This window comes from Mustelus asterias, chromosome 4 (genome assembly GCF_964213995.1).
Source record: "Mustelus asterias chromosome 4, sMusAst1.hap1.1, whole genome shotgun sequence".
Taxonomy (NCBI): domain Eukaryota; kingdom Metazoa; phylum Chordata; class Chondrichthyes; order Carcharhiniformes; family Triakidae; genus Mustelus; species Mustelus asterias.
In genome coordinates this window covers 129,197,451-129,223,788 of record NC_135804.1, presented here as the reverse complement: position 1 = coordinate 129,223,788, position 26,338 = coordinate 129,197,451, and the positions used below count along the sequence as shown (strand labels likewise).

Here is a 26,338-nt window from a genome sequence, read left to right as displayed (position 1 = left end):
AGCTGGCAAGATGGATACAGAACTGTCTTGGGCATAGAAGACAGGGGGTAGCAGTAGAGGGGTGCTATTCTGAATGAAAGGCTGTGACTAGCAGTGTTCCACAGGGATCTGTTCTGGGATCTTTATTGTTCGTAGTATATACCCCCCCCCCCCCCCACCCCCCCCGAGCAGCATTTAACTGTGAGAATGATGAAGGAAGGTGTATTATATGTCCAAGTCAGGATGGTGTGTGTCTTGGAGGAAAATGTGGAAGTGATGTGTGCTGTTACAGAGCTCTCGGGAATACTGAGCTCTGTATTTCTGGAAAAAACAGAGCTGAGAAGGACCTAGAAGGAATGCAGAGCAGCATTTAATTGTGAGAATGATGAAGGAAGGTGTATTATATGTCCAAGTCAGGATGGTGTGTGTCTTGGAGGAAAATGTGGAAGTGATGTTGTTTCCATGCACCTGCTAGGCAGTCAAAGAGGTTGTGTTTTCTCTACGTCATCTTAAACATATCCTGGGCTGCAGCTGCTTGAAGTAAACAGGTAAGGGACGTGTAGGAATTAAGGAGATCAGGAAAACAACATTATGTACAAGGCAAAACCCACCTTCTCTGAACTGAGGCTGGAGAGATGAGCGATATGTACAGGCAAGTGTTTAGGGTACAACGATACCAGTTCCTCATGCAGATCCAATCTGTAAGAGAAGAAAGTATTCACAGTTGACCAGGGCATAAATGAATTGGTTTGAAAACAAGGTTAACCCAGGCTAGAACTGAGTGTCATTGAGAGACTGACAACTTTGGGTCAAATGATTGTGTGTGGGAAGGCCCTTCAGAAAAGGGGAAATGTGAAAGAAAAGTAAATGTTTGGGTGGTTATCAGGTCAGGCAGCATCTGTGGAGACAGAAACAGAGTCAAAGTTTCCGGTCAAGACTTTTCCTCAGATTTCCAGAGATGAAGAATGATCACTGACCTGAAGCATTCACTCTGCCTCCCTCTCCATAGATGCTGCCAGACCCTCTGACAAACAATCAAATTGCTTTGAACAAGTGCCAAGGTTATGAATACACTCAGATATTTATGGCAATCGTGTAGAGAAATAAAGGCCAGGTCTGAACTTTTTAAAATTCTTTCCTTCCACCTAAGCCCAAGCCTAATTGCCCTCAAGGGGCTTGCTAGGCCTTTTCAGAGGACAGTTAAGAGTCAACCACATTGCTCTGGATCTGGAGTAAGGTAAGGACAGCAGATTTCCTTTCCCAAAGGACTTTAGTGAACCAGCTGAGTTTTACAATGATTTACAATGGTTTCATGATCATCAGTAGATTTTTATTGAATTGAAATTCCATCATTTGTCGTGGTGGGATTCGAACCCGGGTCTCTAGATTAGCCTGGATGTCTGGATTACTAGTCCAGTGATAATATTACTGTGCCACCCTCTCCACAAACAAACTGGGGAGCTGACCCTCCCAATATCTCAATGAGATACGGAAATGTGATCCAATTCTAGTTCATTGCAAAGAGCTGCAGAGAGCTGGTTTGCATTTCAGAATAACTGACCAGCCAATTACAGGCCGTGCCTCCATGTGCCTTCTTGAATTTGGAAAACTGCACCTCCACCCCCATCGCCCTTCAGACCTACAAGTCAAGTGTTCTTATGCGGGGAGGGTTACTGCAGTTGTGAGCTGGTGTTAAGCTCCCTTGTGCTGTGCATTAGTATCTTAACTAGCATCTGTTCCTAATGAATTGGCTGAATGTGAGTTACATACTTGGGCAGCCATTGTATTTTGAGATCTCTTATAGCCTCCTCGAACAACTCGCTCACTTCCTTCTCCTCCTTTTCTGTGCTGGACTTTTCTTTGTTTCTGTCTTTTGTCTTGACAGGAGGTGAAATCAGATGGTAGTACACAGTGTGCACATCCTGAAAATAATAAACAATAATTAATCACGATCTCGGGGGAATCGATCGATCACTTTTGCCACGGCAAGTCTGCCAGTAACATAATTATCATAATTTCAGAAAATACTGAGATCAGGCAACATCTATGTAGAGATAAACAGTTGATGTTTTAGGTCGATGACCTCTGCTACAACTTGAATTTGAATTGTTCAAGCCTGTTTCTCTCTCCACAGATGCTATCTGACCTCAAACAAAATAGGAGGAGGATATTCGGCCCATCTAGCTTGCTCTGTCATTCAGTAAGATCATGGCAAATCTGGTTATGGTTTTATGGAGACAAAGTAGAAAGGGTCGAGAGCTTCAAGTTTTTAGATGTCCAGATCACCAACAACCTGTCCTGGTCCCCCCATGCCGACACTATAGTTAAGAAAGCCCACCAACTTTCTCAGAAGACTAAGGAAATTTGGCATGTCAGCTCCGACTCTCACCAACCTTTACAGATGCACCATAGAAAGCATTCTTTCTGGTTGTATCACAGCTTGGTATGGCTCCTGCTCTGCCCAAGACCGCAAGGAACTACAAACGGTCGTGAATGTAACCCAATCCATCACGCAAACCAGCCTCCCATCCATTGACTCTGTCTACACTTCCCACTGCCTCAGCAAAGCAGCCAGCATAATTAAGGACCCCACGCACCCCGGACATTCTCTCTTCCACCTTTTTCTGTCGGGAAAAAGATACAAAACTCTGAGGTCACGTACCAACCGACTCAAGAACAGCTTCTTCCCTGCTGCCATTAGACTTCTGAACGGACTTACCTTGCATTAAGTTGATCTTTCTCTACACCCTAGCTATGACTGTAACACTACATTCTGCTCTCTCTCGTTTCCTTCTCTATGAACGGTACGCTTTGTCTGTATCGTGCGCAAGAAATAATACTTTTCACTGTATGCTAATATATGTGACAGTAATAAATCAAATCAAATACTTCCACTTTCCTGCCAGATACTAGGTATTTGAAACATTTACTGTTTATATTGCTGACTTCCAAGTAGCTGCAGTATTTTTGCTTTTGTTTGAAGGTTTTGGGTGTCAGCCATGGCTCAGTGGGTTGAGCTTCCATCACAGAGTCAGAAGCTTCTGTGTCAAAGTCGCACTCTGGACAAGAGCAGCTCTCCCAGTGCTGAGTTCCCAGTGTGGGGCGATTGTCAGGAATTCAATTCTAGATGGCAGGTGGGTCCAAAGTGACTCCCGGTGACCGTTTCACTTTTTAAAACTAATTTGTGGGACATGGGCATCGCTGTCTGGCCAGCACTTATTGCCCATCCTTAGTTGCTCTTGGCTACGCCATTTCAGGGAGATGTTGAGAGCCAACCACAATGCTGTGACTCTCCAGTCATGTGCAGGCCAGACCAGGTAAGGACTGCAACCAGAAGAGAAAGTGCTGGAAAATCTCAGCAGGTCTGGCAGCAGCTGTAAGGAGAGAAAAGAACTGATGTTCCAAGTCCAGATGACTCTTTGTCAAAGCTAAAGAGCATAGAAAGTGGGAGATATTTATACTGCTGGGTGAGGGAATGAAAGATGAGTCATAGCCACAAAAACAAGGGGAAAGGCTGTCCATAGAGAGAATAAAGGGTGTGAATGGCCAAACGGCAAAGAAGCTGAACTCAGAGGGTAAGCTGTAACAGATAAAGATCCGGGGTGTGGGGGGAGAATGGGGGAGGGGGGGGTGTGATGGATGGGTGGGAAAGAGGTAAAATGGAGAAAAAGGGGAAAAGGAATGTAGTGGGGGGGGAAAGATAAGACAAGGGGGGATAAAATAGGGGGGGAAGAAAAATAAAAGAAGAGACAATGAAGATGTCCTTTCCGCTCTTCGCTTCCTCAGGTCCAACCCCGACTTTGTCATCAAACCAGCTGACAAAGGGGGTGTTGTTGTCATCTGGCATACTGACCTCTACCTCGCAGAGGCCGAGCGCCAACTGTCAGATACTTCCTCCAACTTCCCCCTGGACCATGACCACACCACTGATCATCAAGCTATTATCTCCAACACCGTTACCGACCTCATTTCCTCCAGATGCTTTCCTCCCCTCCATCGCCTTCACCTGGTCGATCTCAGACACTTCCCTTCCCTTCCTTGATCTTTCTGTCTCCATTTCCGGCAATAGACTATCTACCAATATGAGCTTCCAACCACGGACAGCCTGCTTCTACCTACTTCCCAAAATCCACAAAAAGGACTGTCCTGGTAGGCCTGTTGTGTCAGCATGCTCCTGCCCCACTGAACGTATTTCCTCTTATCTTGACTCCACCCTCACTCCTCTGGTCCATTCCCTTCCCATCTGCATCCAGGATTCCTCTGATGCCCTGCGTCATATTGACAGCTTCCAGTATGGAGGCCCTAACTGCCTCCTTTTCACCATGGATGTGCAATCTCTTTACATCTCCACCCCACACCAGGATATCCTGAGAGCGCTTTGCTTCTTTCTTGAAAAGAAGCCTGAACAATTCCCATCCACCACCACTCTCCTCCGCCTGGCTAAACTTGTTCTATCTCTCAACAACTTCTCCTTTAACTCATCCCACTTTCTCCAAATCAAAGGTGTAGCAATGGGTACCCGCATGGGTCCGAGCTACGCTCGTCTTTTTATAGGCTATGTGGAACATTCCTTGTTCCAGGCCTACCCGGGTCCCCTCCCACAACTCCTTTACCGGTACATCGATGACTATTTTCGTGCCGCTTCACGCTCTCATCCCGACCTGGAAAATTAATCAACTTCGCTTCCAGTTTCTAACCCTCTTTCGCCTTCGCCTGGTCCATCTCAGACACTTCCCTTCCTTGATCTTTCTGTCTCCATTTCCGGCAATAGACTATCTACCAATATCCAGTACAAGCCTACTGACTCCCACAGCTATCTGGGCTATAGCTCTTCACACCCGACATCCTGTAAGGACTCCATCCCTTTCTCTCATCTCCTTCGCCTCCATCGGATCGGTTCCGATGATGCCACTTTCAAAGTGGTGCTTCTTATCTGTGCTCTTTCTACCTCAACCATGGATTCCCATGTACAGTTGTCGACAGGGCCCTCAACAGCGTGCGGTCCATCTCCTGTGCCACAACCCTCACCTCCTTCCCTACCTCCCAGAACAAGGATAGTTCGATGTACCGGTAAAGGAGTAGTTCTCACATTTCACCCCACCAGCCTCCGCATGCAAAGCATAATCCTCTGCCATTTTCGCCAACTCCAGCATGATGCCACCACCAAACATATCTTCCCTTCACTCCCTCTGTCAACATTCTGCAGAGACCGTTCCCTCCGGGATAACCTAGTCCACTCCTCCACTATAACCAACACATCTCCCATCACCCATGGCACTTTCCAATGCAATCGCAGGTGTAACATCTGCCCCTTTACCTCTTTCACACTTACCATCCAAGTTCCAAAACATTCATTCAGGTTAAGCAGTGTTTCACTTGCATCTCTTTCAATTTGGTCCATTGCATTTGCTGCTCCCAATGTGGTCTCCTCTATATCGGAGAGACCAAGCGTAGACTGGGTGATCGCTTTGCTGAGCACCTTCTGTCTGTGCACAATCAGGACCCTGACCTTCCGGTTGCTTGCTTTAACACACGGTCCTGCTCCCATGCCCACATGTCTGTCCTTGGCCTGTTGCAATGTTCCAGTGAAGCTCAACACAAACTGGAGGAACAGCATCTCATCTTCTGGCTGGGCTCTTTACAGCCTTCCGGTCTCAACATCGAATTCAACAACTTCAGATGATTAGCTCTACCCAACCTCAACCCCTTTGTTTTCACTTTATTTAATTTTTAACTGTTCACTACCTTTTATAGAACAGTACAGCACAAAACAGGCCCTTCGGCCCACGATGTTGTGCCGAGCTTTATCTGAAACCAAGATCAAGCTATCCCACTCCCTATCATCCTGGTGTGCTCCATGTGCCTATCCAATAACCGCTTCAATGTTCCTAAAGTGTCTGACTCCACTATCACTGCAGGCAGTCCATTCCACACCCCAACCACTCTCTGCGTAAAGAACCTACCTCTGATATCCTTCCTATATCTCCCACCATGAACCCTATAGTTATGCCCCCTTGTAATAGCTCCATCCACCCGAGGAAATAGTCTTTGAACGTTCACTCTATCTATCCCCTTCATCATTTTATAAACCTCTATTAAGTCTCCCCTCAGCCTCCTCCGCTCCAGAGAGAACAGCCCTAGCTCCCTCAACCTTTCCTCATAAGACCTACCCTCCAAACCAGGCAGCATCCTGGTAAATCTCCTCTGCACTCTTTCCAGCGCTTCCACATCCTTCTTATAGTGAGGTGACCAGAACTGCACACAATATTCCAAATGTGGTCTCACCAAGGTCCTGTACAGTTGCAGCATAACCCCACGGCTCTTAAACTCCAACCCCCTGTTAATAAAAGCTAACACACTATAGGCCTTCTTCACAGCTCTATCCACTTGAGTGGCAACCTTTAGAGATCTGTGGATATGGACCCCAAGATCTCTCTGTTCCTCCACAGTCTTCAGAACCCTACCTTTGACCCTGTAATCCACATTTAAATTAGTCCTACCAAAATGAATCACCTCACATTTATCAGGGTTAAACTCCATTTGCCATTTTTCAGCCCAGCTTTGCATCCTATCTATGTCTCTTTGCAGCCTACAACAGCCCTCCACCTCATCCACTACTCCACCAATCTTGGTGTCATCAGCAAATTTACTGAACCACCCTTCAGCCCCCTCCTCTAAGTCATTAATAAAAATCACAAAGAGCAGAGGACCAAGCACTGATCCCTGTGGCACTCCGCTAGCAACCTGCCTCCAGTCCGAAAATTTTCCATCCACCACCACCCTCTGTCTTCGATCAGATAGCCAGTTACCTATCCAATCGGCCAACTTTCCCTCTATCCCACACCTCCTTACTTTCATCATAAGCCGACCATGGGGGACCTTATCAAACGCCTTACTAAAATCCATGTATATGACATCAACTACCCTACCTTCATCAACACACTTAGTTACCTCCTCAAAAAATTCAATCAAATTTGTGAGGCACGACTTGCCCTTCACAAATCCGTGCTGACTATCCCGGATTAATCCGCATCTTTCTAAATGGTCGTAAATCCCATCCCGAAGGACCTTTTCCATCAATTTACCAACCACTGAAGTAAGACTAACCGGTCTATAATTACCAGGGTCATTTCTATTCCCTATCTTAAACAGAGGAACAACATTCGCCACTCTCCAGTCCTCTGGCACCATCCCCGTGGACAGTGAGGACCCAAAGATCAAAGCCAAAGGCTCTTTTTATTTTTTTATTGTCTCTCTTTTTATTTTTGTTCCCCTCCCATTCTTTCCCCATATTTTATCCCCCTTTTCCTTACTTTTCGTCTCCCTCTGCATCCCCTTTCCCCCATTTTACCTCTCTCCCACATCCCCCCCCTCCTTCATCTGTCACAGTTTACCGTCTGATTTCAGCTTCTCTGCTGTTTGGCCGTTCACATCTTCTATTCCCTCTACTGCCATTATCAGCCTTTCCCCTTGTTTTTGTGGCTATGACTCATCTTTCATTCCCTCACCCTGCAGTATAAATATCTCCCACTTTCTCTGCCTTTTAGCTTTGGCAAAGGGTCATCTGGACTCAAAACATCAGCTATTTTCTCTCCTTACAGATGCTGCCAGATCTGCTGAGATTTTCCAGCACTTTCTCTTTTGGTTTCAGATTCCAGCATCCGCAGTAATTTGCTGTTATCCAGGTAAGGACGGCAGATTTCCTTCCCTGAAGGATTTAGTGAATCAGATGGACTTTTCCAACAGTTGATAATGGTTTCACGGTCATCAACAGATTCAAATTCCACCATCTGCCGTGATGGGATTCGAACCCAGGTCCCCAGAATATTAGCTGAGTTTCTGGATTTCTGGAATAGTCTAGCAATAATACCACTAGGCCATCACCTCCCCTGATGCATGCTTTGCCAAGCTTTGCGTTGGGAGCATTTATTTATAAAATCATCTTTTTTAAAACATTTAGGATACAAATGGAGAACTGAGGGTGGTGGGGTGAGAAGGGAGGGAGGAAAGTGGAGAATGAGGTCCATGGAATACCTTGCAATTTTACAGCAGTGCCCCGAACCCCCAGAACAGTGCAAAGTTCATCAAACTGAATGATTAAGCTCTCTGCCAAACCTGTTATCTGACACCAAAAACTATCACATAATGACAGATCACTAACTGTGCAGGCTCTACATTACTGTGGCCCTCACATTGCAAGCTAATAAATGTTGTTAGTTGCCTGTGCCCAAGCTCTGGAATTCCCTTCGTAAACCTCATGACCTCGCTCTGCTCCTTTCAGATATTTCCTAAACGTTACACATTTCCTCTATCCTAAAAGGCCAGAACTTCCGTGGACAGGTAATCACAGTTGGATTGCTGCTCCAGTCGTTTTTACTTATCTTAGTGTGGAGCTGCAGATTTCTCATGCAGCCTTGCGACACCGGCCTGCAGGGGAGCAAGTCCGGACTCCGTCCAGCGCAGCTCAGCAGTGTCAGGGTAAGTGAAGCCACTTTACAGCACTAGCCGTGTCGAAAGGTCCCAGCCTCACTGAGAAGCCAGGCAAAAGTCAGCTAAGTGGGTGAGGGGTTTCGGTGGTCAGGGGGTTGTCGGGTAGGTAGTTGAGATATTAGGGCACAGTCATTGTCGGGGGGGGGTCGTCGGGGAGGGGGGGGGGGGAGGGCAAGCCGGGGATGGGGCTAGGGCAAGCCGGGGATGGGGCTAGGGCAAGCCGGGGATGGGGCTAGGGCAAGCCGGGGATGGGGCTAGGGCAGCCGGGGATGGGGCTAGGGCAGCCGGGGATGGGGCTAGGGCAGCCGGGGATGGGACTAGGGCAGTGGGGGGGGGCAGTCGGGAAGGGGGGGGGAGGAGAGTCGGGGGAGGGGTTAGGGCAGTCGGGGGGGAAGGCAGTCGTGGGGGGGGGGAGGAGGGGGAGGGCAGTCGGGGGGGGAGAGGAGGGCAGTCGGGGGGGGAGGGCAGTCGGGGGGAGAGGGCAGTCGGGGGCGGGGGGAGGGCAGTCGGGGGGCGGGGGGGAGGGCAGTCGGGGGGCGGGGGGGAGGGCATTCGGGGGGCGGGGGGGAGGGCATTCGGGGGGCGGGGGGGGGAAGGCAGTCGGGGGGCGGGGGGGGAAGGCAGTCGGGGGGGGGGAAGGGCAGTCGGGGGGGGTGAGGGCAGTCGGGGGGCGTGGGGGAGGGCAGTTGGGGGGGGAGAGGACGGGAGGGGGGCAGGAGGGCAGTCAGGGGGGAGGAGGGCAGTCGGGGGGGGCAGTCGGGGGGGGGAGGGCAGTCGAGGGGGGGGGGAGGGCAGTCGAGGGGGGGAGGGCAGTCGAGGGGGGGAGGGCAGTCGAGGGGGGGAGGGCAGTCGAGCGGGGGAGGGCAGTCGAGGGGGGGAGGGCAGTCGAGGGGGGGGAGGGCAGTCGAGGGGGGGAGGGCAGTCGAGGGGGGGAGGGCAGTCGAGGGGGGGGGAGGGCAGTCGAGGGGGGGGAGGGCAGTCGAGGGGGGGAGGGAAGTCGGGGGGGGGAGAGCAATTGGGGGGGGGGGGGAGGGCAGTCGGGGGGGAGGAGGGCAGTCGGGGGGGGGCAGTCGGGGGGGGGAGGGCAGTCGAGGGGGGGGGAGGGCAGTCGAGGGGGGGAGGGCAGTCGAGGGGGGGGAGGGCAGTCGAGGGGGGGAGGGCAGTCGGGGGGGGGGGGGGGAGGGCAGTCGAGGGGGGGGGAGGGCAGTCGAGGGGGGGGGAGGGCAGTCGAGGGGGGGAGAGCAATTGGGGGGGGGAGGGCAGTCGGGGGGGGGAGGGCAGTCGGGGGGGGGTCATCGGTGGGGGGAGGGTCGTCGGTGGGGGGGTGGGTCGTCAGTGGGGGGGTGGGTCGTCGGTGGGGGGAGGGTGGTTAGGAGGGGGAAAGTCAGGGGGATGGAGGACAGTTGGGGGGAGGGAGGATAGTCAGGGGGAGGGTAGTCGGGGTGTGGGAGGGAGGCTAGTCGGGGTGTGGGAGGGAGGCTAGTCGGGGTGTGGGAGGGAGGCTAGTCGGGGTGTGGGAGGGAGGCTAGTCGGGGTGTGGGAGGGAGGCTAGTCGGGGTGTGGGAGGGAGGCTAGTCGGGGGGTGGGAGGGAGGCTAGTCGGGGGTGGGAGGGAGGCTAGTCGGGGGGTGGGAGGGAGGCTAGTCGGGGGGTGGGAGGGAGGCTAGTCGGGGGGTGGGAGGGAGGCTAGTCGGGGGGTGGGAGGGAGGCTAGTCGGGGGGTGGGAGGGAGGCTAGTCGGGGGGTGGGAGGGAGGGTAGTCGGTGGAGGGGGGAGGCAGTCCTGGGCGTGAGGGGGTGTGGAATGTTGGCTTGGGGTGGTGAGGGTAGTGGGGGATAGTCAGGGGAGTGGGGAGTAATTGGGAAGGTGTGGAGGGGCAGTCAGGGGTGGGATTCAGCACCATAGTTACACAGGGGTTCCAAGTGTTTTCCACCTTTTTAACCTTTCTTTGGTAATTATTCAACCAAGCGATTCAGACCATCTGAAGTCTCCAATTTAAATCAGAGTATCAGATAGTTACAGGTACGGAATAATTGCCCACAGATGTTTAACTTCCCGAGCATTTCCCCTGCAGTCCTTGCATGGAGACTTCTAGGGTACTTTCTGGGTATGATGCCTGAAGAATAGGAGTTCTGCGTCTGTGTCTCTTGCTGTCAAAATAATTGTCTGATAACCCACCTGTGAAGTGCCTCGGGACGTTTTACTACATTTAAAGGTGCTACATAAATGTCACCAGGTGCCAGCAGAGCAGAAACATTCATTTTGATGCTCCTTCCACAGATGCTGCCAGACCTGCTGAGTGTTTCCACATTTCCAGCAGTATTTTGCTTTTGTATTGGAGGAATACCGCTCCCGTTTCTCAGTGAAGTCCTCCTTCACCTCAGCAGGCTATTGAAATGAGCAAAGACCTGACACTGGTTTCCAGGTGCAGACAGTATGGTTGGGTAATCACTCAGTGAACAGAACTGTGAAGTCTACTTCCTAATGGAGCAATCACCTGCAGCCATGAAATCTTTAACCAGCCAGAGTGAATCATAAACACAAACAGAATACAATCAGAACTCAACATCTGTGTCTACAAAAGCCATTTGCACAGTTTAGTTTGTCGAATGATTCAGCTGCTCTGGGGAGGTTCCATTATATCACAAATAGACTTGTTCAGTGCAAACAGCACTTCACCCTCTTAAAGGGACAGTCTCCAATCCAGTTTGCCATCTGAGTTATAGCAGCATGGGGACAGCTAATCTAAAGTAGATCTGTTATTGCCCCTGGCTATGTTGGCACAGTGGTTAACACTGCAACCTCTCAGCGCCAGGGACCTCGGTTTGATTCCCGGTTTGGGTCACTGTCTAGTGCAAAGTCTCACATTCTCCCCATGTCTGCATGGGTTTCCTCGGGGTGCTCCAATTTCCTCCCACAGTCTGAAAGACGTGCTGATTAGGTGCATTGGCCATGCTAAATTCTCCCTCTGTGTACCCGAACAAGCACTGGAGTGTGGCGACTAGGGGATTTTCACAGTAACTTCATTGCAGTGTTAATGTAAGCCTACTTGTGACACTAATAAATAAACTTTAAACCAGTGGCTGGTTGACAGCAAGAAGCCGAGCTTGTGGTTTCACAGAAAAATAAACAGAATCATGGAATTCTGGGCCCAGAGGGTCATTTTTTAAAAATTCATTTATGGGACATGGGCGTCGCTGGCTGGGCCAGCATTCATTGCCCATCCCTAACTGCCCTCCATTTCAGAGGACATTAAAGAGTCAACCACATTGCTATGGATCTGGAGTCACATGTCGGCCAGACCAGGCAGATTTCCTTCCCTAAAGGGACATTAGTGAACCAGATGGGTGTTTGTAACAATCGATGATAGCTGCCATGGTCATTACTGAGACTAGCTCTATATTCCAGATTTAGAGATAGAGAGAGAGAGAGCGCATGAGAGAGAGACGCAGAGAGTGAGAGAAGCAAAATTGAATATGACCCCTTTTTAGCAAAATCATAAAATTGAAGCAAGATCACCAACAATAAAATCACTTTCTCACACAAAGGCTCGTGGCAATCTGGGCTTCTTTCTTCCAAAAGATTATGGATGTTGAGTATCAATTGAAAATTGAGAGAAATAGTTATTTTACACTAAGGATATAAAGTGAGATGGAACAAAGGCAAATAAACAAAGTTAATTGAGGTTCAGATCAAACTTGATCTAACAGAATCTCAGAAACGGCCAGAGGGACTGAATGTCCTCCCACTGGTCCCATGTTCCTATACACACGCAACAGAAAAGAGCTAAACCTGCCAGCAGTTTGTGTGAACGCATAACAGACGTCAACCCTCGTTAAGGAACAAACATGATCAGCAGATCAAAGCAGAGGAGGTTGGGCAGTGTTTGCGTGACTTGAATAACAACAAGACTTACAGCTTTCTTGCCCATTTCCGTTTTAGAAAGCGTGAGTGTCCCCATTAGCTGGCAGCCAATTTCAACTCCTTTGGGAACTCTGGAGGAGAAAAGATCAAATTAATTCTACTCGTTGTATGCTGTATACTGAGACATAAACACATTTTGGAAACAGAAAAGGCTAGGAATGTACAGATGATCAGTCCCCCTCTCTCGAGGCAGTTCAATGTAAAATGGGGGTCGAGAAATGAAATCTAAGCCAGCCCTATGCTGAGGTCGGGGAAAAAGGAGGAATGGAAAGTGCTTCCAATCATAGGAAGGAGACTAAAGAATGGAACAAATTCTAAACAGCTTGTTAGAAAAGAGTTTTCACACTGTGACTGGACTGTCAGTTGTTATTTTTCTCTCTTACCTCTTCCCTTTGTTCTGCAACTCCAGAAAGTTTTGATTGTTCCCTGTTAGATTGCTAATCTAACAGTTGTACCAGAAACATAAGAAACATTGAATCAAACCGGACAGGAGGCCATTTGCCCCATTGTGCCTGTGCTAGCTCTTTGAAAGAGCTATCCAATTTGTCCCAATCCCCCAGCTCTTGTCCCACACCCGTGCAAACTTTACCTTTTCAATTATTTATCCAATTTCCTTTGGAGAAGGACTATTGGTCCTGCTTCTCTTGCCCTTTCAAGCAGTACATTCCGGATCAGAACAACTCGCTGCAATTCCTTTTTTTTCCTTCATCTCCCCTGCTTTTGTTGTCAATTATTTTAAATCTGTGTCCTTGGGTTACTGAACCTCCTGCCAGTTGAAATCGTTTTCCCTTATTTGCTCTATTCAACCCTTCTAATTAAGCTGTCTTTTCTCTTTGTACATGCTGATGGATGCGTTTTGTTATTTCCTGCGTTTTTATATTTCAGGTTTGCAGGTCTCTGGGGACAGACCAGGAAAGTGGGACTAATTGAATAACTCTTTCCAAAGAGCCTGAAATTTTTCTTCTTGATTGGGTGCAGACCGTGTTTTTTAATCGATGCTCTGCTGTGTGCCTCAGCCAACATCAAGAACAGATTATCTGATCAGTCATCTCATTTGTTGACAATAAACCAGCTCCCTCATTTGGCAACATAACAGTGACTAGTACACTCCAAAATCAATTCACTCACTGCCAAGTTTTGCAAAACACCTCAAGGAGTTGATAAAGGAAATGAGATTTTCTTGATGCATCATCTGAAATGAAGATTTTTGCATGCCTGAATGCAATTTCAAAATCTAACAATCACAATATGGATGGACGTTCCACAGCGAGGCTATATTATGCAGTTTTTTTTGTGCTTTGTATGACCATTATTAGGTTACTATCATGATTAAAATATCAAACATGATGATTGTATAAACCTTTCCTTGGATATGAAGTCAGTCGTTAAAAGCAATATCATTAACAAGGTATTTATTTTTTAATTGAAACTTGGGACAGTCACGAACATGACTGAAAATTAAGAGTACTCAAAAAATACGTTAAACTGAAGTGTTGCTCCCAGCATGGGGACTTGCCAGATGGAAGCACACTTCAGAGAACTGGGAGCCCAGCCAGCGTGCCTGAATAGCAAGGTGTTGCATATTTACTTTCCCAAACTCAAATTGGTCAGATTCTGTAAAGTCCCGCCTTGTACCGATTACTTACTTGTCATCTGGTAAAGAAGTGATGTAGAATGGAATAGTGTATTTTGGGGGCAGCGTAAGGGAGCAAAACTTGTTCTTGTTGAGTAAGGCGTTAACATGAGTCCGGTAGACATCCAGGTTCAGTGGGGCTTGAAGTTTGTAACTGATATGGAATGGCAGGTCGTTTAAATGCTCCAACTCACTCAGCACGTCGTGGCAAATCTGTAGGCGTATCACATAGTCCCCTTTATCTAGTTTCAGCGAGTACTGTGAGGAAACAACAAAGTGTTTCATGAACAGGATGAAAAGAGAAACACCTTCCAAAGCTTCCATACCTGCAAAAATATTTTTCCTCTTTTCACTTTCCCCCCCTACCTCCTTCTTTCCCCTTTCCAAAAACTCCACCCTGTGATAGGGCCATTTACTTCATTGAATTAAATGCAGACTGATGGTATGGCTGACATTTCCTCTGTTCCTGCAGGGAAGATATATTCCATTTGGACAGTATTTTGATCAGACCTCTTTCCAAGATCATAACCACTAGTGTCAGCATTCAACAGTACATTCACTAACCAGTGCCTTTTGCAGGGATGGCCAAAGTGCCTCCTCACTATAATTTCACAATTCTGAAATAGGATTGTTTCAGTCAGCTGAATGCACAAGACTTCATTATTCCATCCTTAACTTTCACTCTTACCCTGTCAGGATAGGCATCGCCCGATCCCACCAACTTCTTGTTTTGATCGAAGAGCATCCAAAGTTGACTGTCGTACTCTGATTCATATAGCAAGTCAGACAGTAAGGGACAGCTGGGTGTCACTTCACCAGACTTTGCCTGCAGTAATACATAACAACACGCAATTAACACTGAAGAGCAAATGGTTAAAAAGTTCAAACAAACTCAATGCAAACCCCTTTTATGATCACCTTTTATGATCGGTGCATTGTGACCACACTGAGTACAATGCGCAGGATGCACTGCATCAACTCATCAAGACTTTTCTGGTAACTCCCTCCCTCTGTGACTTCAACCATTGAGGGGAACAGAGTAGTAATGTCAGAGAAACACCATCACCTCCAAATAACAATGCGATTAATACAAATCAAGCTGAGATTATATTGTAGCTCAAAAGGTCATGAAAAAAGCAAACCAAACATTGGGGATAATTTTCTGAAGAGACAAAATTTAAAAGCAAGGAAGTTATATTCCATTTGGACAGTATTTTGGTCAGACCTCACCTTACTGTGCTGTGTCTGCTCTCCTATTATGAAGAAAGGGAAAACTGAACAGGCTGAGATTCTACTTTTTCTCCAGAAATGAAAATAACAAATGGTGACCCCAATAGAAATCTTTAAGATTATGCTGGGGTTTGAGAGAAAATCTTTACAACTGTGGGGCTCTCCAAAACTAGAGAAAATTACGAATAAATCCAACCAGGAATTCCGGAGAAACTTCTTCAGACAGAGAGTGGTGCGATTGTTGAACTGGTTGAGGTGAACAGTAGCATATCAGATGCATTCAAGGGTAAGCTAAAGAATCACATGAAAGGGAAAAGGAATTTCAGTATACGTTGGTGGGGAGTGGGATGAAGAGGTGTGGGAAGAGGTTCGTATGAAGCATAAACACTGGCCTGGACTTGTTGCTGTGATGTGCATTGTAGAATTATGTGGGTTTGAACACCGAGTACATTTGTACAAACAAAATTTATGGTTTTGCTGTATCATAAGGTAGATTTTAAGGACACGGCACCTTACACCGTGCGCCGATTACTGACTCGAAGCTTGGAGGGCAGCAGGTCTCAGAGGAACATAAGAGTTAGATGCAGGAGTAAGCCATTTGGCCAGTCAAGCCTGCTCCACCATTCCTAAGAACTAGGAGTAGCAGCAGGGAAACCAGCCCCTTGAGCCTTTTCTGCCATTCAATACGATCATGGCTGATCTCATCTTGGCCTCAACTCCACTTTCCTGCCTATCCAAGTTAGAGTACTTTGGAGGGGTCGGTTTTTGTCCAATGTGTGCAGGAAGGCTTCCTGAAGCAGTATGTAGATAGGCCAACAAGAGGCGAGGCCACTTTGGATTTGATACTAGGTAATGAACCAGGCCAGGTGTTAGATTTGGAGGTAGGTGAGCACTTTGGTGACAGTGACCACAATTCGATTACGTTTACCTTAGCTATGGAAAAGGATAGGTATATACCAAAGGGCAAGAGTTATAGTTGGGGGAAAGGAAATTACGATGCGATTAGGCGAGATTTAGCTGGCATAGGTTGGGGAAGGAAACTGTAGGGGATGAGCACAATTGAAATGTGGAACTTGTTCAAGGAACAGCTACTACGTGCCCTTGATAAATATGTACCTGTCAGGCAGGGAGGATGCAGACGTGTGAGGGAACCGTGGTTTACTAAGGAGGTTGAATCTCTTGTGAAGAGGAAGAAGGAGACTTATGTTAAGATGAGACGTGAAAGCTCAGTTAGGGAGCTTGAGAGTTACAAGTTAGCCAGGAAGGACCTAAAGAAAGAGTTAAGAGTCAGGAGGGGACATGAGAAGTCTTTGGCAGGTAGGATCAAGGAAAACCCTAAAGCTTTCTATAGGTATGTCAGGAGTAAAAGAATGACGAGGGTAAGATTAGGGCCAGTCAAGGACAGGAGTGGGAAGTTGTGCGTGGAGTCTGAAGAGATAGGAGAGGCACTAAATGAATATTTTTCGTCAGTATTCACACTGGAGAGGAACAGTGTTGAGGGGAGTACTGAGATGCAGGCTGTTGGACTGGATAGGATTGAGGTTCATAAGGAGGAGGTGTTAGCAATTCTGGAAACTGTGAAAATAGATAAGTCCCCTGGGCTGGATGGGATTTATCCTAGGATTCTCTGGGCGGCTAGAGAGGAGATTGCAGAGCCTTTGGCTCTGATCTTTGGGTCGTCATTGTCTACTGGAACAGTGCCAGAAGACTGGAGGATAGCAAATGTTGTCCCCTTGTTCAAAAAGGGGCGTAGGGACAACCCTGGTAATTATAGACCGGTGAGCCTTAATTCTGTTGTGGGCAAAGTATTGGAAAAGATTATAAGAGATAGGATTTATAATCACCTGGAAAGGAATAATTTGATTAGGGATAGTCAGCACGGTTTTGTGAAGGGTAGGTCGTGCCTCACAAACCTTATTGAGTTCTTTGAGAAGGTGACCAAAGAGGTGGATGAGGGTAAAGCGGTTGATGTGGTGTATATGGATTTCAGAAAAGCGTTTGATAAGGTTCCCCATGGTAAGCTTTTGCAGAAAATACGGACACATGGGATTGAGGGTGATTTAGTGGTTTGGATCAGGAATTGGCAAGCTGGAAGAAAACAGAGGGTGGTGGTTGATGGGAAATATTCATCCTGGAGTTCAGTTACTAGTGGTGTACCGCAAGGATCTGTTTTGGGGCCACTGCTGTTTGTCATTTTTATTAATGACTTGGATGAGGGCATAGAAGGATGGGTTAGTAAATTTGCGGATGACACTAAAGTCGGTGGAGTTGTAGACAGTGCGGAGGGAAGTGGCAGGTTACAGAGGGACATAGATAAGTTGCAGAGCTGGGCTGAGAGGTGGCAAATGGAGTTTAATGCGGAAAAGTGCGAAGTGATTCACTTTGGAAGGAGTAACAGGAATACAGAGTACTGGGCTAATGGTAAGATACTTGGTAGTGTGGATGAACAGAGGGATCTGGGTGTCCATGTGCATAGATCCCTGAAAGTTGGCACCCAGTTTGATAGGGTTGTTAAGAAGGCGTACGGTGTGTTAGCTTTTATTGGTAGAGGGATTGAGTTTCGGAGCCAGGAGGTCATGTTGCAACTGTACAAAACTCTGGTGCGGCCGCACTTGGAGTATTGCATACAGTTCTTGTCGCCGCATTATAGGAAGGACGTGGAAGTGTTGGAAAGGGTGCAGAGGAGATTTACCAGGATGTTGCCTGGTATGGTGGGAAAATCGTATGAGGAAAGGCTGAGGGGCTTGAGGTTGTTTTCGTTAGAGAGAAGAAGGTTAAGAGGTGATTTAATAGAGGCATACAAGATGATCAGAGGATTAGATAGGGTGGATAGTGAGAGCCTTTTTCCTTGGATGGTGATGGCTAACACGAGGGGACATAGCTTTAAATTGAGGGGTGATAGATATAGGACAGATGTTAGAGGTAGGTTCTTTACCCAGAGAGTAGTAAGGGCGTGGAATGCCCTGCCTGCAGCAGTAGAGGACTCGTCAACATTAAGAGCATTCAAATGGTTATTGGATAAACATATGGATGATATTGGAATAGTGTAGGTTAGATGGGCTTTAGATTGGTTTCACTGGTCGGCGCAACATCGAGGGCCGAAGGGCCTGTACTGCGCTGTTATGTTCTATGTTCTATTCTCCATAACCCTTCAACCTATTACTAATTAAAAATCTGCCTGTCTCCTCCTTAAATTTACTCAATGTCCCGGCATCCACCACACTCGGAGGTATTGAATTCCACAGATTCACCACTCTTTGAGAGTAGTTGTTTCTCTTCATCGGTTTTAAATTTGCTATCCCTTATCCTAAAACTATGGCTGATCTGATTGCAGTCTTAACTCCATGTCCTTGTCTATCTCCCATAACCCTTGACTCCTTTGTTTATCAAATCTATCCCTTGTCTATTGCTCTGCTAAAATTAGCAATTGCGCATCAGGATGCATTTCACTGAAGCACTGAAGTGTTTCTGAGAGTCAAGGGGCCATATAAACACAAGCTTTCCTTTTTTAATAGGCAGTATTTTCTGCAGATGCATAAATCCAATTAGTATTTGTAACAAACACAACTAGACAGAGGTGAAAACAAAGAGGTCTGATCACAAACAACTTGTACTTATATAGCATCACTAACACAGGAAAATGTCTCAACGTGTTCCACAGCAATGATTATCAAACAAAATTTGGCATTGCGCTATGTAGGGAGAGATTCAGCAAATAGAAGTAAGACTTGGTTAAAGAGGTAGGTTTTAAGATCTGAAAGGAAATGAAAGAGATAGAGTGATGAAGAGATTTAGGAAAGGACTTGCAGAGATTAGGGTCCAGATGGTTGAAGACACAGCTGCCAATGGTAGAGCAACTAAAGTTGGATACAGTAAACTTTATTTATTCGTATCACAAGTGGGTTTACATTAACACCGCAATGAATTTACTGTGAAAATCCCCTAGTCACCACACTTCGGCGCCTGTTTGGGTACATTGAGGGAGAATTTAGCATGGCCAATGCATCTAACCAGCACATCTTTCGGACTGTTGGAGGAAACCAGAGCACCCGGAGGAAACCCACGCAGATACGGGCACATGGAAAACAGAAGGAGGTCATTCATTTCATCATGTCTGCATCAGCCAAAAAAACAGCTACCCAGCCTAATCTCACTTTCCAGCTCTTGACCTGTAGCTGTGTAGGTTACAGCATTTCAAGTGCACGTGGTCAGATTTGGAGGAGTATAGAGGCCTTTGTCGGTTGAGAAAAGCTAGCAAGAGAAGCAGTGGTGAGACTACAGAGAGATTAGAATATCCAGATGGCGATTTAAAAATTGATGCATTATCAGACTGGAAGCTACAGGGTGATGAGTGAACATGACTTGGTGCAAGTGGAAATACAAACAGTAGTTTTGAATAACTCTAAGTTGACGTGAGATGGGAGTTAGGGGGCCGATCAAGAGGACATAAAAATTATGTAATAAGTACAGATGAGTCACAGCCAGCTCAGAAAATTACAGCCCCATAACATTATCTCTTGGATCATTCCAAAGCTTTTCCCTTCACTCCACTAAATGGAGACCATGTTCAGTACGAGCTGCATGAAATCAGTCATTCTTGACATCAGTTCTCAACCGGCTTTTTATCAGTTCATAGTCATAACTGTGAGCCTTGAGGCAACTTGAATAGTGCTCAGGATTAACTTTTCTCTATTCCAGGCAGTATTTTATGTATTTCTTTTAAGTCCTCTTTCAATTGCCTCTTTTCGTAGCTGGAGACTGAAGGGGTATATGTTCCCCTTGCATGGTCACACCCAGCCAGATTTCCTTTACAACTGAAGTCATTTAAAGTAAATGCAAATTTTAGCTGTGGTAGATTTCAAACTGATTCCCCACTTGTGGGCAGCATGGTGGCACAATGGTTAGCACTGCTGCCTCACAGCACCAGGGACCTGAGTTTATTTGATTTGATTTATTATTGTCACATGTATTAACATACAGGAAAAAGTATTGTTTCTTGCGTGCTATACAGACAAAACATACCGTTCATAGAGAAGGAAATGAGAGAGTGCAGAATGTAGTGTTACAGTCATAGCTAGGGTGTAGAGAAAGATCAACTTAATGCAAGGTAAGACCATTCAAAAGTCTGACAGCAGCAGAGAAGAAGCTGTTCTTGTGTCGTTTAGTATGTGACCTCAGACTTATGTATCTTTTTCCCGAAGGAAGAAGGTGGGAGAGAGAATGTCCAGGGTGCGTGGGGTCCGTAATTATGCTGGCTGCTTTGCCGAGACAGCAGGAAGTGTGGACAGAGTCAATGGGTGGGAGGCTGGTTTGGGTGATGGATTGGGCTACATTCACGACCTTTTGTAGTTTCTTGTGGTCTTGGGCAGAGCAGGAGCCATACCAAGCTGTGATGCAATCAGAAAAAATGCTTTCTATGGTGCATCTGTAAAGGTTGGTGAGAGTCGTAGCTGACATGCCAAATTTCCTTAGTCTTTTGAGAAAATAGAGGCATTGGTGGGCTTTCTTAACTATAGTGTCAGTATGGGGGGACCAGGACAGGTTGTTGGTGATCTGGACATGTAAAAACTTGAAGTCAATTCCGGCCTTGGGTCACTGTCTGCGTGGCGTCTACACCTTCACCCCGTGTCTGCGTGGGTTTCCTCTGGGTGCTCCAGTTTCCTCCCACAGTCTGAAAGACGCGTTGGTTGGATGCATTGGTCATGCTAAATTCTCCCTCAGTGTACCCGAACAGGCGCTGGAGTGTGGCAACCAGGGGATTTTCACAGTGACTTCATTGCAGTGTTAACGTAAGCCTACTTGTGACACCAATAAACAAACTAAAAAACATTAAGTGAGAACACCGAATGCAACTGTAGACAGTATACATATAGTGAGCAAAAATAATCTCTACAAACAGCTCCTGAGAGAAATCCTCAGCTGCACAGTAAGAGGTTACCTGGCTGAAACTGTAGGTTAGAACCAGCTCATAAAGTTGTCTGTTGCTGGGCAGGACGTCACGGGAGCCTAAGGGCCTTGTTCGGGAATCTATAGGCCTATAGAAAGAGTTAGATCCTTTTATTAATGCTCTATAATTTAGAAAAAACAAATCAGACCCGGGCACTTAAATATCCCTGAAAAAGACAAATGAATTTGTTTCTACTTTAAATCAAATCAAATCCCAACTTCAGGCCCGGATTCGGAAAAAGAATGCATCATTTCTCACAGCTGATAAATTCAATTCATTTCTCAAAAAAAAATTGCAAAAACGCTTTGGAAGATAAACTGATCTGTCTCAAACACTGGGCCACATTGTGTCTTAGGAAATTCATCGCATGCACAGGACTACAGAGATTAAAAAGACTTGCATTCCTGTAGTGCCTGTCACATCAACTGTCCTGAAGTGTCTTGCGAAATGATGAAATACTTTTGAAGCACAGTTCCTGTTGTAAGGTAGGAAATGAGGCAGCAATCTGTGCACAGCAAGATCCCAGAAACAGCAATGAGATAATGACCAGATAAACAGTTTTGTAAATGATTCTGGCTGAGGGATAAATGTTCCCTCAGACACAGGGGGGACTCCCCTGCTTCTTTTTATTGTGCCATGGTATCATTTCTCGGTGGCACGGTGGTTAGCACTGCTGCCTCACAGCGCCAGGAACCTGAGCTCAATTCCAGCCTCGGGTCACTGTCTGTGTGGAGTTTACACATTCTCCCAGTGTCTGCATGGGTTTCCTCCGGGTGCTCCGGTTTCCTCCCGCAGCCCAAAGATTTGTGGGTTAGGCGGATTGGCCATGCTAAATTTTCCCCTCGTGTCAGAGGGATTAACAGGGTAAATATGTGGGGTTATGGAGATAGGGCCTGGGTGGGATTATTGTCGATGCAGACTTAATGAGCCAAACAGCCTTCTTCTGCACTGTAGGGATTCTATGATCTAAGAGACAATTGAAACAAACAATACTACACTGGATTCTCAGCCTAGATTATGTCCTCAGCTGTCCGCAGTGAGAATGTGAACACAAGATATTCTGACCCAGAGGTGAGACTACTACCATTGAGGCAGGGCTGAGCAAATTAGCTGTGCCGGCTAAAGTGTTCAGCAGCTGTTGCATCATACAACAACATGCAGTGCAACAACTCATTGAGCTAATGCACTAGTGCAGCTGGGGGTCTGGCACTGTCACACATTTGAGTAAAATTTACTTTACCGAAGGGTCTGCACCCAGGTTTTCAGAGTCAGGACAGGCGAGAGCTCCTCATAATTCAGTGAGGCTGTTGTGTCAAACCGCGTTATGCCTTCTGATGCATGCTAGAAGAAACAAAATCATACATGCGATTAACGCCTCTGCCTCTCCGATTAGACCCGTTAACTTCACAGCCTATTGACGTCACACAGTTCTGCTTCCTTTTGAACTGCATGCATTAATCCTCACCACTACCATTTACAATAAATTTCAATAGTTTAAACCTAGACCTTACACGCTCATTTAAAAAATAGTTCATGTTTGGGATGTGGACATCACTGGCAAGACTTGCATCTAGTTGCCTTGAGAATGTGGAGGTTGGTTCTCTCTTTGGATAGACCGCCTCTTTCTAAAGTTCCTATACTGGTCAGGGGCTTGAAGTTCAAATACAGAACTGCTCAGTCCCTCCTTTCTGAAACTGCACCTTCAAATCTCCCTGCCATACTTTCTCTCTCTGTTCTTTCATAGAATACGGCAGACTTTTCTTTTTGACCACTTTGAACACTGCCCTCTGGCCCCTTTCTGTCTGGTACTTTTCCTCCTTTGTTTTGTTCTCTGCTCTTCACTTTGTGTCCTGGGATGCCTGTCCTGGGAGGAGCATTAGAAAGAAACAACATCAGTTTCGATAGCGTCTTTCCTGGTCAGAGTGGTGCAAAGCACTTTACTGTCAATGAAATACTTTTTGAATTGTAGTCATTGATGTAATGCAAGAGACATGGTAGCAATATTGTGCATAGCAAGCTCCCAATCCAGCAAGCTGATAATTATCAGCCATTCAGTTTTACTGATGCTGGTTGAGGGATAAATCATAGCCAGGATATGGATGATAACTTCCTTGTTCTTCTCATAGTGTCATAGGATCTTTAGGCCAACCCTTTGTCTAATGTCTCATCTGAAAGGTGGCACCTTTAACAGTGCAGCACTCCCTCAGTACTGACCCTTTGACAGTGCGGCACCCTCAGTACTGATTCTCCGTCAGTGCGGCACTCCCTCAGTACTGATTCTCCGTCAGTGCGGCACTCCCTCAGTACTGACCCTCTGACAGTGTGGCACTCCCTCAGTACTGTCTAAAATTTCAGGACTGCACAAGAGTATTGGCCTGGAAGTTGTGCTGAAATCTTTATGGGACATTATCCCATAACCTTCTGACTCAAGAGATGAAGGTGCTAGCCAGGTTGTGTTGCACAGCTTCAAGGTATTGTTAATTGGAGTCCATTAAAAATTGGGTTGCCAAGTCTCTGAGAGTTCGATCTCAAACTTCCTGGACGCTTATTTAAGGAAAACTATAGGAATGTTAAAAATGTTTTACTAACAAAATTATTGGATGGTTGTTTGAGTGGACAGGATGCCTGGAGGCAGGAAGTCTTGTGACAAAACCCCCAGGAATCCATCCAGGCAAATCAGCCATCACACATATCGAGTGGTGCAGATGGTGAGGTTTCAAACACTTATCATTAGTAACTGAGCCTGGAAATGTGTTCTATCCTGAAGATTCTGCAAGTCTTCATGACATACCCGTGTGATACAAATGAACTGAAAAATAACCCTCCCCCCATCCCCAAATCAGCTGAAGGCTCATTTGACTGTCTTGAGAAGCCCGAGTGCGGTTTCACTGCACAGCACACATATACACATTATATATCATGTCACACTCGAGGGATTCACCTAACATCATCAACAATCACTCTTGCACTCAGCAGCCTCTTAAACCCAAGTGTCTTCCAGCCTTAAGGCAGATTTCCTCAACTGCCAGCAAGCAATTACTTTCAAAGTATGATATTAAAGTCAAACTTATTAAAATGTCAGTTTATTTTTCCATATAAAGGCTATGAAAATATGGAATTAATTTGATACCATCAGGTCGATGGAAGTGACAGTTTATGCTGAGACTAACTGTTTCTACCTTGTGTTAGTCAACACAGTTGAGTGGGAAGGACTCTCTAGCCTTTGACTCACAAGGTTGCACCTTCGGCCCGTTCCACAAATTTAAGCATAAAGTCCAGGGTGACACTCCAGTGCAGCACTGAGGAACTGCTCCACTGTCTTTCGGATGGGATATTAAAGCAGGAGCCTTTGCTGGATGACCTGAACAAACACCATGGCATTAATTTGAAGCGGGATTTACCCACTTGGCGTGCTGTTCAATATTTTGCCATCTTTTGCACGATGTGGAGATGCTGGCGTTGGACTGGGGTGGGCTCAGTAAGAAGTCTCACAACACCAGGTTAAAGTCCAACAGGTTTATTTGGAATCGCGAGCTTTCAGAGCGCTGCTCCTTCATCAGGTGAGTGACCTACCTCTCCACTCACCTGATGAAGGAGCAGCGCTCCGAAAGCTCGTGATTCCAAATAAACCTGTTGGACTTTAACCTGGTGTTGTGAGACTTCTTTTGCCCAGGTTTTCCATTAATCCAAGTCTCTCTCTAACACGAAGGATCATCTAATCTCGAAACTTTGGCTCTATTCTCTCCCCACGGATGCTGTCAAACCTGCTGCGATTTTCCAGCATTTTCTGTTTTTGTTTCAGATTTCAGCATCAGCAGTATTTTGCTTTTATCTCTCTCTAATAGTTACTCAGCACAATCAAAATCTAGCACAATGCTGATTATTGAAAATGTCAATAAAAATGAGCAGAGGGCAATACTTACAATGTGTAATGTGTCACTGTTACACTTCAATCCGTGGAATGAAATCACATAGTCGATGGTGGTGTGTCTCAGGCTAGACCACCAACGTGCAATGCAAATTTCAATGGTCTTTTCTTCCTAGAAAGAATTACACGGTTATAGAAATACACCAGAGGCAGCGAACCCAACAAGGTCACTCTCATTGTACATGTCCTTTGCTTAACAATTGCTGATGTGCAGAGAGATGCAAGAATGAATAACAGGCCCCCGACGAATCACACGGCTTTCAAAGCTTTGGGAGTATTTTTCAGTCAAACTTTCACTACCAACTGAGTGAAATGGCAAACTTTGAAATGAAAAATAGAAGATGCTGTAAATACAATAGCTCTGTCACAAGAAGAGAAGACAGGTTAAACAAAGGTTTTGCACGCGGATCCTTCATCAGAACCAGAAATTGAGAGAAATGCAAATCCTGAAAGAGAATCACTAAACTGTGACCAACCAGAAAGAGCTTTATCGGGCTGAGGTATTACCACCTCCTTGACATCTATACCTTCTGATCCACCCACTCCCATTGAAAATCAAACCATCACTGCCAGACTGTCATGGATATCATCTCTCCCACAAATCTCCCAAATCCTAGTGCCACTCTACTGATTCCCCCCCATCCCATTTCTACTTTTCCACCCAACACACGAACAGGCCTGTAAGAAAATTACCTGTTCCTGTCCCATTGAGTTAATCTAGTCCTATCTACATTTTTCTATTCTGTTCTCCTTCTCCCACCATGGTGGCACAGTGGTTAGCACTGCTGCCTCACAGCGCCAGGGAGCTGGGTTCGATTCCCCGGCTTGGGTCACTGTCTGTGTGAAGTTTGCACGTTCTCCCTGTGTCTGTGTAGGTTTCCTCCGGGTGCTCCTGTTTTCTCCCACAGTCCAAAGATGTGTGGGTTAGGTGGATTGGCCATGCTAAATTCTCCCTTAGTGTCAGAGGGACTAGCTAGGGTAAATGCAGGGAGTTATGGGGATAGGGCCTGGATGGAATTGTGGTCAGTGCAGACTCGATGGGCCAAATGGCCTCCTTCTGCACTGTAGGATTTGATGATTTTCTTCCCAACCCTGTCTGCGACTTTCCTGACACTTGCTGTTTTGATGTGATCTGTTTTCCTGGCCTCCAACCAATCACTTTATCTTGTGGTTGTTCAGTCCTCAACCTTTCATCCCTCATCAAGGTGC

At 46.5% G+C, this 26,338-nt stretch overlaps 1 protein-coding gene across 2 annotated transcripts in view; it reads right to left on the bottom strand.

Annotated features, from left to right (window-relative positions):
* LOC144492988 (tripeptidyl-peptidase 2-like) overlaps positions 1–26,338 on the bottom strand; it is a 130,462-nt gene that overhangs the window by 20,843 nt on the left and 83,281 nt on the right. For both annotated transcript variants that reach the window (XR_013497663.1, XM_078211743.1), the window contains exons 18-25: positions 25,125–25,241; positions 22,442–22,542; positions 21,193–21,289; positions 14,713–14,850; positions 14,038–14,282; positions 12,384–12,462; positions 1,750–1,901; positions 591–678 (exon numbers count right to left, since the gene is read on the bottom strand). Coding sequence is in view for 1 of the 2 variants with exons in the window: in XM_078211743.1 (XP_078067869.1) it covers positions 591–678; positions 1,750–1,901; positions 12,384–12,462; positions 14,038–14,282; positions 14,713–14,850; positions 21,193–21,289; positions 22,442–22,542; positions 25,125–25,241 (1,017 nt within the window). In the remaining variant the exon portion in view is untranslated. The remainder of the gene's footprint in view (positions 1–590; positions 679–1,749; positions 1,902–12,383; positions 12,463–14,037; positions 14,283–14,712; positions 14,851–21,192; positions 21,290–22,441; positions 22,543–25,124; positions 25,242–26,338) is intronic.